The sequence below is a fragment of the Notamacropus eugenii genome, chromosome 4 (genome assembly GCF_028372415.1).
Source record: "Notamacropus eugenii isolate mMacEug1 chromosome 4, mMacEug1.pri_v2, whole genome shotgun sequence".
Taxonomy (NCBI): Eukaryota; Metazoa; Chordata; class Mammalia; order Diprotodontia; family Macropodidae; genus Notamacropus; species Notamacropus eugenii.
Window position 1 is genome coordinate 158,469,669 of NC_092875.1, and position 20,935 is coordinate 158,490,603.

Consider the following 20,935-nt stretch of genomic DNA (forward strand, 5'->3'; position numbering starts at 1 on the left):
ACTGAGGAGACTGAGCATAGAAGGGAGAGGATCAGGGGATAGAGTATGACCATTGTCATATATTCGAAATTGCTGAAATGTGGAAGGAGATTAGGTTTGTTCCCCTTAAACCCAGAAGGCAGGACTAAGAGAAACTGCAGATGGGGAGATTGAGAGTTGGTTCGAGGAACACCTTTCTGACAAATCGGCGCTGTTCCAAGTGAAATGGGTTGCCTTGGGAGACAATGGATAGATACTCCACACTGGAAGTCTTCAAGTGGAGTATGAATGCCTGCTCTCCCCCTAAGCGCCACTCCTGGGGTGCTAAGTACTACTACTGTCCCCATTTTATGGCTGAAGAAACTGAAGCGGAAAAGGTGAGCTGCTCATCTAGAGTCAGATACTCCAGGCGGGATTTGAACCCATTCTCTTCCCGACTTTCCAGGTTCCTCCGTCCGATCAGGGCCCCAGGGGGCATCAGAGGCACCTAGCAAGCCCTTCACTGTTTGCCACCAAGCCTTACTTGACCCATGAACACGGATGGGCTCACTAACGGAGAGCAGGAGAAGGCTCCCTGCCTTCTGCGTAAGGACGGACAGTCCGGACAGTCCGGCGAGTCCTCGGTCCTGCGCTCAGGGAGCCCAGTCCGGAAGGGGGCTGCTCTGGCTCACGTGACGACCCAGGGAGGTAGCGGCTCTAATGAACCACCTCGCACCTCCGCCGCACGCTTTTTGGGGTTTGTTTTGTGGTCGTTCTGAGCCTGGGGTGACAGCGTACGGGGGTCACCGACAGGCTACTGGACCCTTGGCTCAGGGGCCAGGCTTCCGGGCCGGCCTCCCCAAACCCATTTTCCAGATGGGACAGCGGGCTCCGGGCACTCAGGTGGACTCGCTGCAGGTTCCCCAGATCTAACGGGCGAGGCCGCGCCGCAGGACTGGTCTCCCGCCTTCTCTGGCCTACGGGACGAGGTCCCAGCGTTAAGGGCGGCGGCGGAGGACGCGCCCATAACTGTGGGCCCAGAAAGATAAGCTTCCTCCTCCTTCCCGGCCGCCCACTCGCCCAGCGCGGTCCACATCACCGCACCACCACATCCCCTTGGCTCTCTCGGGCACCCGTAGCATCGCCGAGATGCTCTGACCCTTCTCCTCCGCGGAGGCCCGGGGTGGGGCTAGGGTGGAGGAAGGAGACGGCGACGTAACGGGACGGGGCGGGGCCGAGGGACAACGTGAAGGCAAAGGGGGAGTTGGAGGTCGGCGCAGGCGCGCCGGCGACGGAAGTGCTGGTCCTACGGCTGCTGCGCTGCCGCGGTCGCTGTGTTACCCCGGAAGTTCTGCCCCTGCCCCCGCCCGCGGCAAACATGGCGGTGGACTCGGCGATGGAGCTGCTATTTTTAGACACTTTCAAGCACCCCAGCGCTGAGGTAATGAGGCCGGGCTCAGCCTAGCCCCTTCCTCTTGCCCCGGGGACCCTTCTGGGAACGCGTGGGACGGGCCTGGGGCCCCATTGCTGTCCCCTTCCTCTTCCTTTCCGCGGGGCGGCCGCCCTGCAGATGGAGCCCGGGGGCGGCCGCGGCCCTGCTCCTCGCTCCCCGCTGTGGGTGGGGGAACGGGGAGGGAAGCACCTCCGGCGCCCCCGAGAGGGGGTTGTCGCCGTAGGGAAGAGGAGGGCGATTTCATAGCGCGGCCTTTTCCCTCTGCCTTCTTGCAGTCATTTCTAGGCCTGCAGTGCAGCGAAGGGAGGATAAAACTGGGGAATGAATGACCGTGGCTCCTGGGGTCTCCCGGGACCGTGTCCTTGAGAGGTCAGGGAGAGCACCTTGATTGCGGGAGAGAAAGAGAGGTAGAGCTGATGCCTCGGGTTTGTTGGATCCTTGTTTGATCGCTTAATTTCCTCCCTACCACCCCCAGCTCCATTTTTCCTACTGACGCTAGGTGGAAAGTCCAGATACCAACTGTTTTACTATGGGAATTGAGCAAGTCTTCCGAGTCAGACCACTGTCAGTCCATAAGACTTATTGCTTGGGCATCCTCTTTGTGCCAGATTTTCGGAGAGGGGGACGGCTTAGGAGATTTGGAAGAGAACGGGGTTCAGAGGAAGTCCATTGGGGAATCGTTGACCTGAATAAAAGTAACTCCTCTGGTCCTTTTTTTCGCTTTTAGAAGTTGCTTTTGGGTGCACAGAACCATTTAATTAACTAGTTCAGCAGCACATAAGCTCTTTTTTTGCATATTTTCTTCAGTTCTTAGAGCACTTTGCTAATTAGGTTAACATTTACCGTAGAACAGTGATCTTTACCCTTTTTTGTGTTACAGTGCCTATGTAATGTGAGCTAGACTTTGCAGAGGCTACTTTCATTATTACACTGGAGATCAGGCAGGGCAATTCATTCATTAAAACTATATTGAGCACCTACTGTGTGCAAGCTGCTGTGCTTCTTAGAAAACTTTGTATAAATTGTGAAAGAAGCTGCACAAAATCATTGCTGCTTCTAAAATAACACAAAAAAGAAAAAAGGTACTCCATTGATGGGGGTGTTGGTCATTCTAGTAGTGTCTTTTTGTAGGAATTAGAGTATTCGGTGAATATTTACTGAATATTTCTTATGGATAAAGTTTTGCTGTAAAGAATAGAAAGACATAACATTTGGTTGTAGTCTGCAAGAAATTTAGTAACATTAGGGTTGGAAGAGACATTAAAGATTACCTAGCCCAATATTTCCCAGTCTGTAGTCCAAGAAGACTGGAGGAGTTACTGTAGGAGGATCCTAGTAATGTCTTTTTGCCAGGTATCATCAGTGACTTTGGCTTAGATAAAGGAGTATGTTGCATGTTCGTCACATTTGAAGATGACACAAATCTGGGAGGATAACGTTGGATGGCAGGATGCAGAAGGATTTTGACTTGCTACAGCATTAGACTGAATCTAATAAGGTGAAGTTCAGGGGGGTAAATATAAAGATTTGAATTGAGTACACAAAAAAAATCAATTTATAAGTATTAGAGGCATAGTTAGGTAACTTTTGTTCTGAAAAAGATCTGAGGGTTTTAGTAGGCTGCAAGCTGACTCAGTGTGATTGTAGCAGCCAAAGAAACTAATATGATCTTGGATTCCATTAAGTGATGCATAAACTATGTTTCAGGACAGGGATTGTACCATTGTGTTCTGTCCTCATCAGACTTCTTTTGAGTATTGCATTCCATTCTGGGGACTACGTTTTAAGAAGAACATTGATAAGAAGATGGAGAGTGCTCAAAGAGGGCAACTGAGATAGTGAGGGATCTTGAATGCATGTTATTGAGGATTGGTGGAAGAAACTGTCAGTTTAGCCCAAAGAAAAGATGGCTCAGGAGGAACATGATAGTTGTGTTCAAGTATTTTGAAGTGCTCTTCTGGTGAGAGAAGGATTAGACTTAATGTGTTTGTCCCTAGAGGATGTACTAAGTAGCTATTGAATGAAGATTACAGAGAGGAAAATTCAGGCTTGATGTCAAGAAAAACTTCCCAACAATTAGAACTGTTCAGAAGTGGAATGGATTGCCTCAAGAAATGTGGTTTCTCCTTAGTTCGAGGTCTTGAGGCAGAGACTGAATGACTACTTGCATATGTTATATGTTATATATATGTGTGTATATATATATATCTATATATATATATCTATATATATCCTATATAGGGATTACTTTTGTGTATATATAGGTTGAACTAGAAGGTCACTAAGGTTTCTTCTGTCCCAAATTCTGTAAATGTGATTGTGATTTTTGCTCTTTAGTGCCAACAGAATATGTAGTGTGACTCAGTATAATAAATGAGAAAACATATCAAGTAGATTAAATAAAAAAGAAGTTGAATTTATATATTGCTGTTTTCAAGTATATGTACATGTTATTGTCTGAATATAATAAAATATTATTTTAAGTTAATTTAGAAGCCTTATTGCATCCAAAGAAACTTTTTGTCATATATTTTCTCAGTCACTGAACAGTAGTACCACAACTGTTCTGCATGATCATGAGTTCTGCATGATTTTTTTAAAGAAAGAGTTACTCATATGCTTTGCAATCATTGATGTAGTCCATACTCCTCATTTTATAAAAAAGGAAACTGAGACCTAGAAAAAGGGAAATGACTTCCCAAGGTTACTCAGCATGTTGACAGAATAAGAAATCCTAGGTTCCCTGACTCCCTATCTAAAACTTTCCCTTACACCACATTGCTTTTCATGATGGTCTATGATTAAGTGTCAAAATAAAATAGTAGCTCATTCACATATCACTTTTCAGTCAGTCAACTAGCATTTATTAAATACCTTCTATTTGCCAGGCAATGTACAAAGGGACTAAAGTGGGGAGAGACTCATGGTCTTCACTGTTACTCTGTAATCATGCATAGTGTAGGCAGTATCTCTTTTACATCCATTTTTCAAGTGAAGAAATAAGGGTTTAGAGAAGTTATATGATTTGTCCAATATGATAGCTGGGAGATCTTTTGTCTTCATGTCTACTCCAAGTGCAAATTTTTCTCATTATAGTGCTGTAGGAATTCAGAGAAGGGAGAGACCATCGAACTGGAATGATCAGAGAAGGCTTTATGGAACAGGTAGGACTTGGACAGGATCTTGAAGTATGAGTGTGATTTGGTTACCCAGAATGGTATCATTCAACATGTTCACAGCAACTAGAGCAGTTTTGTCTAGAGCTGAGGGTTTGTGTTGAAATAATTCTCAGACATTTGTTAAGTGCCTGTTGTGTGCTGGGGAAGATTGATTAAGTGAAAGGTAGTATGTTGCCTCATTGATTTTACAGTCTTCTAAGTATGACATGACATGTAAGTAGCTGTAATGCCACATAGAATAATCAGCTTTTCATGAAAAGAGAGATAGCTGGAAAGGAACATTAAAGCTTGATTATGAACAGCATTGAATTCCATTCTGAGGAGCTAGAGCTTCACTCTGCAGGTCTTAGGGAGTCATTGAAAGAGATTTTTGAGCATGCAAGTGAAATGATTCATCTTTGTCATCTTCCAGGTCCTAGTTGCACACTTGGCACAAGGATACTTAAATAGTTACTTGGTGGGTTGAACTGAAAAGGGAACTCTAGAAACATAATTTGCCAGTAAGAGATAGGAGAAACACCATTTAGGAGGTTATAGCAGTTGGTAGTACAGTGAGGAGAACATGGACTCAAGAAGTGACAGTGGAAATAGAAAAGACAGATTTGAGAGGCATTTTGAAGGAAGAAGCAGGACTTGTAGATGTGGGAAAGGCAATGGACCTTTAAGGTAACCCCCTCATTGTACTTTATTTTTAAGGTTTCTTAATCAAAGTTATGAAATCTTTTAGCATTTTTTTCATTGTCATTGTGTAACTAGTTTTCCTGAGCTGCTTATTTCCCTCTGCATAAGTTCATGCAGGTTTTTTCAGGTTGCTCTGAATCTGTCATATGTCATTTTTTGTGATACAAAAATAGTCTGTTATCTTCATGTACTTTACTTTCTTAAGTGGATTTTCCTAATTGATGGGCACCTGCTTTGTTCCCTGTTCTTTGCAACAAAAAGTACTGCAATAAATATATTTTTTTGTACATTCTCCTTTGTCAATATTATGCCCAGGGGGTGTATTCCTGGCGGTATTACTGTTGGATCAAAAGATTTGCACAATGTAGTGCCTACTTTTGGTGTGAGATGTTTATCTAAATTTCTGATTTCTTCCAGACTGCTTTCTAGTTTGCCCAGCAAACTTCTTTTTTCTTTAAAAATTATCATTTATTTTGAAAGCTTTTTCTTTTTAAATTTTGATTTTTAAATTCTCTCCCTCCCACTTACCTTCTCTACCTACTGAGAAGGCAAGCAAAGTTATATCGATAATACATATGAAATCATGCAAAACGTTTCCATATTGGCCATATTATTTTATTTTTTATTCTTTACATCATATTTTATTTCCCCCATTTACCATATCAACTATATTGCCCTCCCCCACCCCACCAAGGCAAAAAGCCAAAAAAAAAATTATATAAAGAAACAAATTTCTATTTCACTTTGCACTCAAGAGTTCGTTAGTCCTCTCTGGAGGTGGATAGTATTCTTTCATCATAAGTCTTTAGAATTGTCTTGGATCATTGTATTGATCAGAGTAGTTAAGTCTTCCATGGTTGATCTCATTACGTCATTGCTATTACTATGCACAGTGATTTTTAATTCATATGGGTGCTGCCATGTTTTTTCTGAAATTAGCACCTTTGTCATTTCTTATAGCACAGTAATACTTCATCACCATCGTATACTACCTTTTGTTTAGTTAATTTCTAATTGATAAGCTTCCCCTCAATTTCCAACTCTTTGCCACTACAAAAAGAATTACTATAAATATTTTTGTACATAAAGGTCCTTTTCCTTATATCTCTTTGGGAGTACAGACATAGTAGTGGCATTGCTGGGTCAAAGGTTTTGCATAGTTTTATAGCCCTTTGGGCATAGTTTCAAATTGTTCACCAGAATGGTTGCACTAGTTCACACTCCACCAGCAGTTTATTAGTATATCTATTTTCCCTCATCCCCTCCAGCATTTGTCATTTCTGAGAGGTGTGAGATTGTACCTCAGAGTTGTTTTAATTTGTATTTCCCTAGTCAGTAATGATTTAGAGCTCAAAACTGCCTGTTCATGTCCTTTGACCATTTATCATTTGGGGAAAAACTCTTATTTTTTTATATATTTAACTCACTTCCCCATGTATTTAATAAATGAAGCCCTTTCAGAGAAACTTGTTCTAAAAAATTTTGATGTTTCATTTTCTATGATTGTCTTTTAGTAAAATGTAGTTTTCTTGATTATCTCTTTTAATTAGGTCTGTTTTTACTTTTTGCTTTGTCTGATATGATTGCTACCCTTATACCAGCTGAAGTATAATAGATTTTGCTTCAGCCCTTTATTTTAACTTGGTGTATGTTTTTCTGTTTTAAGTATGGTTCTTGTTTGTTTTTTTCTTCCACTTAATAGTATTTTATTTTTTCCAGTTACATGTAAAGATGGTTTTCAGCATTCACTTATATAAGATTTTGAGTTACAAATTTTTTTCTCTCTCCCTCCTTTTTTACTCTTCTTCTCAAGATGGCAAGCAGTCTGCGATAGATACATGTATAGTCATATTAAACACATTTCCACATTACTCGTGTTGTGAAAGAAGAATCAGAACAAAAAAGGAAAAACCATGAGGAAAGAAAAAAAGAAACTTGTATGCTTCAATCTGCATTTAGATTCCATAGTTCTTTCTCTGGATGTAGATGATATTTTCCATCATGAGTCTTTTGAAATTGTCTCAGATCATTACATTACTAAGAAGAGCTAAGTTTATCAAAGTTGGTCATTGCACAGTGTTGCTGTTACTATGTATAGTGTTCTGTTGGTTCTGCTTGCTTCATTCAGCATCAATTCATGTAAGTCTTACCAGGTTTTTTTAAAGCCCGCCTGCTCATCATTTCTTATACCACAATAGTATTGCATTACATTCATATACCATAACTTGTTTAGTTATTTTCCAGTTGATGGACATTACCTCAGTTTCCATTTCTTTGCCACCAGCTATGTCTCTTATAAACAGCATATTGTTGGATTCTTGTTTCCAGTGTATTGTGCTATCCACTTCCTTTTTATGGGTGAGCTCATTCCATTCATATTCACAGTTATGCTTACTGACTATATTTCCCCCCATTCTATTTTTTCCTATTTATCCTTTTCTCTTTCTTTTTATCCTGTTTGTCCTTAAAAGTCTGTTTTGCATCTGGCCACTGCTTCCCTTAATCTGCCCCTCCTTTTATCATCCCCCACTGCCATATTTCTTATCCACTTTCCTTCCTATTTCCCTTTTGGGATTTCTATACCCTACTGAGTGTGTATAAATATTCTTCCCTCTTTGAAACGATTCTGATGAGAGGATCAAGTATTGCCTTAAATCCCTACCCTCCCGTTTTCCCGTCATAATAAGAGATCTTCCCTGTGTCCCTCTTCTATGTGAGAAAATTTTCCCCATTCTACCTCTCCGTTCTCCCAGTTCACCCCTCTTTCCGTCCCTCCCCCCCCCTTTTCTCCTTTGGAGATTATCCCAACATAATTGACTCAACTCACACTCACGTCCTCTGTCTACATACTCCTAACTGCCCCAATAATGAAGACTTTCTTAGGAGTTACATGTATCATCATCTTCCCTTATAGAAATGTAAATAGACTCCTAACTGCTCTAATAATGGAAGAATTCTTAGGACATACCTGTATCATCTTCCCATATGGGAATGTAAATAGACTTCTAATTGCCCTAATAATGGAAAAGTTCTTAGCAGATACATATATCATCTTCCTATTTAAGAATGAAGTTTTTAGAAGATGCATGTATCATCTTCCCATATAGGAATGTAAATAGACTCCTAACAGCCCTAATAATGAAAAAGTTCTTGGGAGATATGGGTAATACTGTCCCATATAGGAATGTAAGCAGTTTAACCTTATTGAGTTTCTTTTCTTTTCTTTTTTTTGGAAGGGGAAAGGCAAGGCAATTGAGGTTAAATGATTTACCCCAAGTTACACAGCTAGTCCGTGTTAAGTGTCTGAGACTGGATTTGAACTCAGGTCCTCCTGACTCTATTCAATGTGCCACCTAGCTGCCCCTGTTGAGTTCCTTACTCTTTCATGTTTACCTTTTTCTGCTTCTCAAGTCTTGTGTTTGAATGCCATTTTTCTGTTCAACTCTGGTCTTTTCATCAGGAATGCTTCAAAGTTCTTTATTTCATTAAATGTCCATTCCCTCCCCCGGAGAATTATACTCAGTTTTGCTGGGTGGATAGTTGTTGGTTGTAATCCTAGCTCTTTTGCCTTCCAGAATATCATATTCTAAGTCCTTTTGTTCCTTTAATGTGGAAACTGCTAAATCTTATGTGATCCTCACTGTGGCCCTACAAAATTTGAAATTTTTCTTTATTTTATCCTTGACTTGGGAGCTCTGAAATTTGACTGTAATATTCCTGGGACTTTTCATTTTGGGATTTCTTTCAGAAGGTGATCAGTGGATTCTTTCAAATTCTATTTTACCCTTTGGAACTAAGAAAAAGGACATTTTCCTTGACAATTTCTTGAAAGATAATATCTAAGCTCTTTTTTTGATTATGGCTTTCAGTTAGTTCAGGAAGTCTTAAATGATCTCCTCTTAATCTATCTCACAGATCAATTGCTTTTCCAGTGAGATATTTCATCATTTTTTTTCATTTTTTTTCATTTTCATTTCATATTTTCTTTTAGTCTTCTATTCTTTTGATTTTATTATTTCTTGATATGCTGTGGAGTCCTTAGCTACTAGTTGTCCAAATCTAATTTTTGAGGAATTATTTTCTTCAGTGAACTTTTGTACCTCCTTTTCCATTTGGCCAGACCTCTCTGTGTTGTTTTTTTTTTTTGCTGGATGTTGAGGTAATTCAAGGTCTGTGTAAATAATTCCTAAAAACAAATAAACCATCCCCTCCCAAAAGCTCCCCCCAATTCCTTTATGCACAGAAAATGTATCTAATCATTAAGCAAAAGAAATCTCAAATCACTTAAGGTTCAGCTTTATACACTGAGAAGGGAAGAAAATGTATAGTCTATTCTCCTGGAAAAAGTCTGATATCTTAATTGCTTTCTGAATGCCAGGATAGCTTTGAGATTACAATTCTGTAATTAATTTGAAATGTACATTTGAGTTGCAGGGCTGAGTAAAAATTTTCTAGGGCTAATGATATTCAAAAGCAGAGTTAAAGTGATATTTGGTGGATTTTGTATTGAAATCCCAGCTTTGGGAGGGAACTAAGGGCTGGCAGTTTAAATTTTAATATGTGGATTTGGGATTGGTCCTTTCTGGGTCAACCCTCCACACCCCTAATTCCAGGCAGATGTATTACTTTAATTCCTGAGCCTAAGAGTTGCATATTCTTATTATTATAAGCATACTATACTATACTATATCTTTTGAGGATTTTTTCCCTTTTGAAATGGATAAAACCAAACCCAGTCAACTGAACAATTAAATAAAATCTCCATCCTCAATTGTACCAAACATGGGCAAAAACCAACCCCACAGATTACAGGGAAAACTAATTTAAAGTTCGATAACATTTAAATCATTTCAGGGAATGCAGTAAGAATAATGTTTTTTTGTTTTCCTTTGGCTTCTCACAAGTTTGAAAGTAAAGAGAGATATAGAACCAAATAACTTGACCCTTAGGTTCAAGGTCCAAAATTCTTCATCCTTTCTCTGCTTTTGCACTTATGAATAGTCTACTCATCAGCAGTTTATTTGTTTGGTATTCTTTTGGGGTGATTAACCTAATCCCTTAATTTCTTAAGAATCTGATTTGACATTTTGTCAGACCATATATATGATAGAGTACATTGAAAATCTTCTCCAGCAGATCATAGCATCTGCCTTAGTCAGAGTATCTGACATGGGTGTCTGTACCATTTCTTTGGAACAAGCCACGATTTCTAAAGTACTGGCAAATCATGAGCAGAACCGGTCCCACCAATAACATACACAGACCAATAAGTAGGGTAGTCTGGATCTGTGATCAAGATGTTCCACATATATGAAAGGAGGAACAACTTTAAAGATCTGGAATTTAAATTTCATTAAGACTGCTTCCTCTTCCCCAAAGGCAATGTAGGCTCCACCACTGTGCTCCCCAAGGAATAAGAGCCCTTGAAAACATTCCACCTCTAGTGCTGGATGGGAACTGAGATGAATAGCATAAGTTTTTGTTCTAATGATGTCTTTTTTTTCATAAGCTTTCTGTATTTTGTGTTTAGCAAACCACTCGTTACTTTTGTTTGCTGCCATTGCCACCGTGTAGTTATGACAACCAAGCTGGGCCCTAGGAAATAGGGGAAAAGATATACCTTCCTCCCTTATTTGCAGAAATGGGAGAGTCATCCAACAGTTTGTCCCCATTTGAATCCATTTTGGAAATGTCTTAAAATGCTTTATTGCCCACAGAAAAAATTTCATGCCTAGTTGGTTGGCCAGAATAACTACTTGTACCATTGCTTTCCCTGATCTGTCCAGACTAATCAAGGGGGTCAAAGTCTTCTGGTTCTCCTTTTCATCAATGCTTCTACGTCTGGTAACTCTCTCTTCGGGAGTAGAAGGTGATTCTCCTAAAGTCTGCCCTGTGATTCACTGTTCCCTTGATTCCCTGCAACTCCACCTCTCACTGGTTGTCTGTATAGCCTAGCAGAGCTCTTTGCTGCTGAATATCCTTCTTATAAACCATCATCCCCAGTAGGTCAGACCTATAATGAAGGGGTGTGCACAGGTCAGACATAGCTAGGGTCACTGTCAGCACTGAGTCTGAAGGAGACTGACTGGATCTTTAAATAGAACTTATTTTCTCCTGGGGCTTCAATTTTAAAAGCTCCCAGGAACCTCATGGAATGACTACTCTGACTTCCTGGTGTTAGTGACAACCTGGCTGAAAACTAGTGTGAAGCCTAGGAAATCGTTGCCAAGTTTGTAGTCACCCATTGCCAAGTTTGTAGTCACCTGTGCCATAAGTGTAAATCAGTTCTGTGATGAAGTGATTGTCCTCAGGCCAATAACCTACAGTAGTTTTATTCCACTTCTTCTCATAAGCCCATTATGGGAAGCCTTGCAGTCTTCCTTAAATTCTTCATGCTACAGAATCTTCATCCCTAGAAGGTCCTGGTAGTGGTTGCCTACTTTGAAAAGGAAGTGCAGCGTGCTATCTTGGTGTGCTCCTATGCTCCAACTCTCAAGGTTCCATATGTAGGGGCTGGCACTACACCTCCAATTCTACTTTTTAAGGAGTTATTTTCTTCAGTAAATTTTTGTGTGTCTTTTATCATTAAGCTAATTCTGTTTTATAAGGTATTATTTTCTTCAGCATTTTTGTGACTTTTTTACCAAGCTGTTAATTCTTTTAAAAATTTTCTTGTATCTCTCTCATTTCTCTTCTCAGTTTTAAAAAATTTATTAATTTATTTTTATTTTTCAACATTTACATTTATAAGATTTTGAGTTTTAAATTTTCTCTCCTTCCCCTCAAGACAGCATGTAATCTGATATAGGCCACACAGGTACAATCATATTAAACATATTTCCACATTAGTCATGTTGTGAAAGAAGAATCAGAACCAAAGGGGAAAAATCACAAGAAAGAAAAAAAACAAACTAAAAAGGAAAAGTAGTATGCTTCCATTTGCTTTCAGACTCCATAGCTCTTTTCTCTGGATGTAGATAGCATTTTCCATCATGAGTCTTTTGGAATTGTCTTAGATCATTGCATTGCTGAGTAGAACTAAGTCTATCAAAATTGGTCATTGCATAGTGTTGCTCTTACTGTGTAGTGTTTTCCTATGTCTGCTCATTTCATTCAGCATCAGTTCATGCAAGTCTTTCCAGGTTTTTCTGAAGTCTGCCTGCTCATCATTTCTTGTGGAGCAGTAGTATTCCATTACATTCATATACCACAATTTGCTCAGTTGTTCCCAAGTTGATGAGCGTCCCCTTAATTTCCATTTCTTTGCCACCACAAAAAGAGCTGTTGTCAATTTTTCCTCTGCATCTCTTTATCTCTTCCAGAAATTCTTATTGAGTGTGAGCCCAATTAACATTTTCCTTTAAGGATTTACTTGTAGCTTCTTTTGTGATACTGTTTTCAGAGCTAGTTCAAGGGGGATAGTCTGAAAATTTCCGGTGCTTCCAAGGTGGTGTGATCTGGGAAAAGGTGTAATCACTGCTTTCCTGGCCCATGCTCTGGTCTTTACTCAGGAAAGGCCTTTGGTCCTCTGCAGCTACAAGAACTAGCACTCCTCTTGGCCCTGGAACTGTGATCAGATCCCCTGGATATATGACCCAGAATCGCTTATGGGCAGTAGAATTGCCAGTCAGCACTAACTGCAGCCTGTGCCAGTAAAGGGTCCACTGTAAATTTTTTTGACCAGTTGTCCCATCTCTTTACTGTGTCTAGGCTGAAAGTTCCCCAAGCTGCTGTTGCTCCTGCCACTACCACCCTCACTGTTGTAGCTGCTTCCAAGACCCACCCTTGGTGCCATTGCCACATTCTAGGCTGGCCCTCAACCTGGTGTTACAGACCTTTCCTGCCAAACCTCCAAGTTGTTTTTGGAAAAAGGTCTTATTCTGACCTTTGGTTGGTTCTATCACTACAAAATTTAACTTTAAAGTTGTTTGGAGGGAAACATTGGGAAAGTTCTTCTGGGTTGCTGCCTGTACTCTGTCATCTTTTGCTGCATCTTAAACAACAGGATTTTGGTTTTGGAAAATGAGTCTAACACGTACTCCCAAGAAGAATTGCTACTGTAAAGTACTCAGCAAGTGGTCATTTAATCTTTGCCTGGAGATCTCCATAGAAGGGGAACCTACTACTTCCTGAGGGAGCCCATTTTACTTTTGAATAACCCTGATTATTGGAAAGTTTTTCCTGATATGAAGTATAAATTTGTTTCTTCACAGTTTGTGCCCATTAATTTCTGCTCTTAGGAGCTATATTGACAAATATATTAATCATTTGTCCTTTAAGAGTTTACTTGGCTTGTAACATGCTCAAGTCTCTGTCTTAAGGAAGTAGAAGTTAATTCATTAGCTCTTCACTCCCAGCTATCACTAATAATAGATTTTTAACTCCCCAGGGCATGTATTCCATAGTTCAGTACACATTTTCTATAGCCCTGGTGCTCACTTACCTTCTTTTATGTTAATCTCCTACTGACCCAATATCAGACCTAGCTGTGTTCATCTGGGGAGGAGTTGTTAAATTGCTGCAGGTTTTCAAAAGTTAACTGTGAACTGGGCCATTTGAATATGTTTGTTTCTACTTGTCCTAGAGAATTCTTTTGAGGCTCAGCTCTGGTTCCTGATTGTTATTAGTTGTTACTCCTCATTTCCGTCTCTGAAATGATTATGTATGCATTCTTCCAAGTCAGCAAGCATTTGTGATCTGTTTAAATGTTGGCCTTCCCTAGTAGCCTGTAGGATTCTTGGGAATAGGGACTATTTTATAGTTTTGTCTTTGTGTCTTCAGAACCTAGCATAGGCCTCACTCTCCATAAGCTCTTAGGTAGATGTTGGGTTGTAGTGATACCACCATCACACTGGGTATTAAATCAGTCAAGCATTTATTAAACGCTCCCTATGTGGTAGGCTTTGTGTAAAGCACAGAGAATACAAAATAAAAAACAGCCTGCCAGGCAGGAACTTGCATTCTGATGGGAAAGACAACATAAATAAATCTGTATGGACAAGAGGTCTGTGGACTAAATTGCAAATAGCTTTAGGGGGATGCCATTAGAAACTGGGAGGCCTGGGAAAAGGCCCGTTGGAGGAGATGGTGCTTGAGCAGTGTCTTAAATGAGCCTAAATGTTAAAAAAAAAATCTCAAACTTCATAGTTTTGTATTTATTTCCCTAATTCTTTGTTTTTATTTTTGAAGTAAAATGAACTTATTAATGTAGTTTTTCATAAGATTGCCATCCTAGTTCGAGCAATTACCTAGATTATTTCAATAGCCTCTTAATTGATTTTCCTGCCATAAGTTAGCTCCCTCTTCAATGCATCTTTTAAAAAATTGCTAATGTGGTATACCTAAAAGCATATCTGACTAGGTTCCTCTGCGGTGTAATAGACCTCTGCCTTTGCACAGGCTGTTTCCCATACTTAGAATGCACTCCCTCCTCTCCTATCCTTTTAGAATTCCTGGTCTCCTTTAAAGCTCAGACACACTAAGCCATCCTCTAAATGAAGGATTCTTAAGAGTCCCCTTCTAAGAGTACTGTTTTTAATTGCATAAAACAAAATACACAGGATTACAAAAGAAACCAAAGATATTTAAATACAGTTGTTAGAATACTAATTTTTTTAAAAGTTCATGGAGCCTAAATTAAGAATCTTTGTTCTAGGAGCCACGATGGTGGAGTAGGGACAGGTTCACCTCAGCTCTCCCCCAAATCCTTCCAAATACCTTTAAACAATGACTAAACAAATTCTAGAGCAGCAGAACTCACAAAAAGACAGAGTGAAACAAGTTTCTAGCCCAAGACACCCTGCAAGGTTGTCAGGAAAGGTCTGTTGTAGCAGGGTGAGAGAGGAGCATAGTCCAGTGTAGGTCATGGGCCCCATCAAACCAGGAACAAGCCTCAGGGCAGCTGAATCAGCAGTGGCAGCAGCTGCTTCTGGAGCTATCATCCCACAGATGGTAAAGGGGTTAAACATGTGGTCAGAAGGAGATTACAGAGATCCCTTTGCTGGCATTGAGGCAGGACTCTGTTTCTTTTTGCCCATAATCAGATCCAGGTTGCAGATCCAGGTGGCAGTCCTAGGGCAAGGAGAAGCACCAGCACACCAGATATTGAGTGTGGGGACCCTACTCACAGTTTTAGGGTAGAAAAAAGTGCTTGTGGTTACAGACCAGAGACCAGCATAATGGTAAACACACCTCTGTTTAGATCATACCACCTTGGAATAACAGGTCCCTAGCAGTATCTCTGGAAAAAAAGTTGCATAAAACCCATGAAGCTTGGGACAGTGCACCCTCCACCGTGGGAGCAGAACTCTACTTTAACAAAGAATTACAAGTCAAGTAATAGGCTGGGAAAATAAGCAAACAACAGAAAAAATTCTGACCATAGAAAATTACTGTAGTGACAAGGAAGATCAAAAGAATTTAAAGCTCCTATGTCCAAAGCCTTCAAGAAAATATGAATTATTCTCAGGCCTTGGAAGAGCTCAAAAAGGGTTTTGAAAAATCAAGTAAGAGAGGTAGAGGAAAAATTGGAGAAGAGAAATGAAAGTGATTCAAGAAAATTGTGAAAAACGAGTTAGCAGCTTGGTAAAGGTGACACAAAAAATATTGAAGAAAGTAATACCTTAAAAAAACAGACTAGGTCAAATGGTAACATAAGTACAAAAATCCAGTGAAGAAGCACCTTAAAAAGCAGAATCAGCCAAATGGAAAAAGAGGCACACAAATTCATTGAAGAAAAAAACTCCTCAAAGAGTAGAATTGGCCGAATGAAAAAGGAGGTACAAAAGCAAATGGAAGCTAATTTCTAGATGAGAAGTCAAGAAACAATAAAATAAAACCAAAAGAATGAGAAAAAAAGAGAAGACTGTGAAATATCTCATTGGGAAAACAATTGATGTGGAAAATAGATCTAGGAGAGATAATTTTAAAATTATTGGACTACCTGAAAGCCATGATAAAAAAAAAGAGCCTAGACATCATCTTTCAAGATACTGTCAAGGAAAAGTGCTAGGTATTATAGCCAAATTCCAGAGTTCCTAGATCAAGGAGAAAATATTGCAGACAGCAAGAAAGAAATAATACAAGTTTTGTGGAGCCACAGTCAGGATAATACAAGATTTAACTGCTTCTACTTTAAAGGATTGGAAGGCTTGGAATATAATATTCCAGAAGACAAAGGAGCTAGGATTATCAAGAATCACCTATCCAGCAAACTTTGCGTATAATCCTTCAAGGGAAAAATGAATATTCGGTGAATTAATGGACTTTCAAGCATTCTTTTTCTTAAATTTCCCCTTTTAAAAATTAGTATTTTTTTCTGTAATATTTGGCATTCATTTTTATAAGATTTTGAATTCCAAACTTTCCTCTCTCTCTCCCTTTTCTCTCCTCTTCTGAAAGTGCTAGGCAATAGGATACTTCAAGCATTCTTGATGAAAACACCAGAGCTGAATAGAAAATTTGATTTTAAAATACAAGACTCAAAAGAAGCATAAAAAGATAGAAAAGGAAATCATAAGGGACTTAATAAAGTTAAACTGTTTACATTCCTACTTGGGAAGATGATACCTGTAACTCATGAGGACTTTATCATTATTAGGGGAGTTAGAAGTATATATATTTAGACAGAGGAAACAGATGTGAATTGAATATGAAGGGATGATATTTAAAAAAAAAATTAAGGGGTGAGAGAGAGAAATGTACTGGGAGAAAGGGAAAGAGAGAGGTAGAATGGAGTAAATTTACATAAAAGAGGTAAGACAGCTTTTATAATGGAAAGAAGATGGGGAAAATGAGAGGGAGTGAGTAAACTTACTTTCATCAGAATTGGCTCAAAGAGGGTCACATAACAGACTTACACTCAATTGGGTATTAAAATCTGTTTTAACCTGTAGGAAATTAAGAGCGGAAGGTGATAAAAGGAGGGGTAATAGAAAGGAGGGCAGGTTTAGGGAGAGGTAGTCAGAAGTAAAACATTTATGAGGAAGGACAGGGTGAAAGAGAGAGAATAGAATAAATGGAGGGGGGAGTGGAAATAGGATGATGGGAAATACAGTTAGCAGTAGTAACTGTGACAAAAATATTTTGAAGCAGGTTTCCCTGATAAAGGCCCTATTTCTCAAACATATAGAGATCTGAGTCAAATTTATAAAAATAAGAGCCATTCCCCATTTGATAAGTGATCGAAAGATATGAACAGTTTTTAGATGAAGTTATCAAAAGCATGAAAAAATGCTTTGACTCACTGTTGATTTGAGCAATGCAGATTAAAACAATTCTGAGGTACTACCTCATATCTATTCGATTAGCTAATAGGACGTAAAAGGAAAATTACAAATGGTGGAGGGGATATGGGAAAAATGAAGCATTAATGCATTGTTGGAGTTGTGAACAGATTCAACCATTTTGTAGAGCCGTTAGGAACTGTGCTTAAAAGGCTGTAAGACCTAGCAATAATAGCACTACTAGGTCTGTATCCTAAAAGATTAAAAAACACAAAGGAAAGGGACCTATATGTACTGAAATATTTATAGCAGCTCTTTTCTGCGGGCAGACAATTGGAAATTGAGGGGATACCCATCAGTTGGGAATGACTGAACAAATAGTAGTATACGATTATGATAGAGTACTGTTGTGCTTATAAGAAATGATGAGGATTCTCTCAGAAAAATCTGGAAAGACTTGCATGAGGTTAAGTGATGCAAAGTGAAATGTACTGTGTACAAAGTAACAACAATACTGTAAGATGATCAGCTGTGAATGACTTAGCTATTCTCAGCAAACAAGACAACTCTGAAGGACTTAATGATGAAAAATGCTATCTATCCTCAGAGAAAGAACTAATGGTGTGTGAATACAGATTGAAGCATATATTTTTTTAACTTTATTTTTTTTGAGATTTTTCCATTCTTTGATCTATGTTTTCTTTCACAATATGTCTATTATGAAAATGTTTTGCATGACTACATATGTATAAACTCTACTGGATTACTTTTCTTCTCAATGAGGTGGTGTGGGAAGGGAAGAAGAGAGGGAATTTGGAACTCAAAGTTTTAAAAAGGAATGTTAAAAAAATTTTTTTACATGTAATTGGGGAAAAATAAAATACTAAATAAATGAAAAATCTTTCTTCTATGTTGAAGCCTTTTAAAATTCTCCTACCTTTCTCCTCCTCGCAACACCTCTCAAGTAATTTCCTTGAGCCTAACATACATTAGGAATTTAAAGTGCTTTTTGATTGCTTGAGGGTAGGGATTATTTAATTTTTGTCTTTGTACTTTGCTGGTGTATCACAGTAGGCTCTTAAGAAATTCTGGATTGACTGCTTTAGGGAAACAAGAGCAAGAACCCCAAAATAAAACAGATATGCCTTAGTCTGATGGGGAAGGGGAGAAGACATATACATAACAGTGGTACAAGGGAGCATTTTAAGTGTCAAGAAGGGAAAGGTCCACACATTAGAAGTTAGGAGACGGCATTCACTTTTGCTTTGACTTGGTGGTCCTAGATGGCTTCAGAGGAGGTGGCATCTGGGTTAGGACTTGAAAGAAGGGATGGACTTGAGAAGAGGACAGGGATGGAGGGAGAAATGAAAGTCCATTCCAGGAACCAGGGGACAGTGTGAACAGAGACATGAAAATAAGAGAAGACAAGATGATTAGGGGTGAGGAGGGTATGTGGGTGTGTATGTATATGTAGACCTGTCCAATTTAGCTGGAAAAATTACTTTAATGCAAGAGTAATATTAGATAAGATTGGCAGCTGGGAACACAGTGGATAGATTTCTGGGCCTGGAATCACGAAGGCTTGAGTAAAAATTTGGGCTTCAGACACTTAATGACTGTGTGATATTGGGTAAGTCATTTAACTGTGCTTGCCTCAGTTTTCCCTCAGCCATAAAATGGGAATAGAAATAGCACCTATCTTATAAGGTTTATGATAAGGTTCAAATGAGATCTTATTTGTAAAGATCTTAGCATAGTGCATGAAACTATGTTAATGTTTATTCCCTTCATGTACCTCCTTCTCCCCAGATAAGATAAATTGGAGCCAGATTATAGAGTCTTTAAAGGTAGGATTAGAAATTTATATTTTATTTGGTAGGCAGTAGGGAGCTGCTGATTTTTTTTGAGTAGATGATTATGGGATTTAGAAGCTAAGGGGACTAGACAATTAGAGATACGCAAATTAAACAGCTCTGAGGTTTTGTCTCACATCCTAATGGATGTGACAAAGATGACAAAAAAGGAAATACAAATGTTGGAGGGCCTACTGGTAAGTAGGCATGCTAGTGCTTTCTTGGTGAAACTGTGAATTAGTATTCTGTTTTACAAAACAGTTTGAAACTATGGCCATCACATTATTAAACTGTGTATTCTGCCTATAACTGAAAGAGATTAAAAAGTAAAAGAACTTATATGTATAAAAGTATTTAGAGCAGCTTTTTGTAGTAGCAGAACACTAGAAACTGAGAGGGCACACATCATTGTGTAATGGATGAGCAAATTATATGAATATAAATGGAATATTATTATATCATAAAAAATGATGAAAGGGATGTTTTCAGAGAAACCTTGGATAATTTGTATGAACTGATGCAGAATGAGCAGAGCCAGGAGAACAGTTTACACAGTGACAACATTGTGAAGACTGAACTGACTACAACATCAGAGGATGGATTATGAAGCATGCTGATAAAGAGGTGATGGGCTCAAGATGCAGAATGAGGAATACATTTTTGGACTTGGCCAGTTTGTTTCCCTTGACTGTATTTATTTGTTTGGCATCAGTGGTTTTTTGCTGGGACTTCATAGGGGCATAGTTTTCAGAGGATGAATTTAAGAGATATTGTGTATGACACAATTTTGTCTATGACAATAGAATTCATGAGGCTTGGCAGATGACTAGCAATGTGTGTGATGAGGGAGAGTGAAGAGTAGAGGATGACTTTAAAGATGCTGTCTTGGGGTTCTCTACACTTGCTTCCTTAGTGACCTCATTTGTTCCCATGATTTTAAATACCATTTCTACACTAAAAAAAGTTTTTCTTTCCAGCTTCAACTTCCCTTCTGAGCTCAGGTTCTACACCTCAGAATTCCTGTGGAGTATCTCCACCTGCATCTTTTTTCAAACCCAACATGTTCCAAACCTAATTATTTTCTTTGCCCTAAATCTTCCCCACTATTTTTGCCAGTGTCACTACTTCACAGCCCATCTCCCAGCTTTAACACCTGGGAGTTAGCTTTAATTTTTCCCTTTTTCTCCATTCCCATATCTAGTAGATTACCAAATACTGTCAATTCTAGAGAAGAGAGGGGGAAAAGAACAAGCATTTATTAAGCACCTACTGTGTGTCAGGCTGGGGCAGCTAGGTGGGATAAAGTGCCAAACCTTGACTTAGGAAGACTCCTTTTCCTGAATTTAAATCTAGCCTTAGATACTTACTAGTTGTGTAACCCTGAGCAAGTCACTTAACTTTGCTTCAGTTTTCATATCTGTAAATGAGTTGGAGAAGGAAATGGCAAACCACTTTAATATCTTTGCCAAAAAAACCCCAAAAGGGATCATGAATAGCTGTTCATGACTGAAAAAAACAACTGAACAACAATGACAACATGTTTGTTACAAGGTTTTGTTTTTCTTTTTTCAGTTGGAGGTTGGAGGG

At 39.1% G+C, this 20,935-nt stretch overlaps 1 protein-coding gene and 1 pseudogene across 4 annotated transcripts in view; one reads left to right on the forward strand and one right to left on the reverse strand.

The window, feature by feature from the left end:
- Positions 1–1,060: 1,060 nt before the first annotated feature.
- The window catches only part of VIRMA (vir like m6A methyltransferase associated), an 88,484-nt gene continuing 68,609 nt past the window's right edge, over positions 1,061–20,935 (forward strand). For 2 of the 4 annotated variants that reach the window (XM_072603503.1, XM_072603506.1), the window contains exon 1: positions 1,150–1,399. In XM_072603503.1, the coding sequence (XP_072459604.1) occupies positions 1,337–1,399 (63 nt within the window). In that variant the 5' untranslated portion in view covers positions 1,150–1,336. Of the gene's footprint in view, positions 1,400–4,507; positions 4,576–20,935 lie in introns of all 4 variants that reach the window. The other 2 variants (XM_072603505.1, XM_072603504.1) reach the window with 2 other exon arrangements.
- Positions 11,072–13,074, reverse strand: LOC140498723 (glyoxalase domain-containing protein 4 pseudogene; annotated as a pseudogene).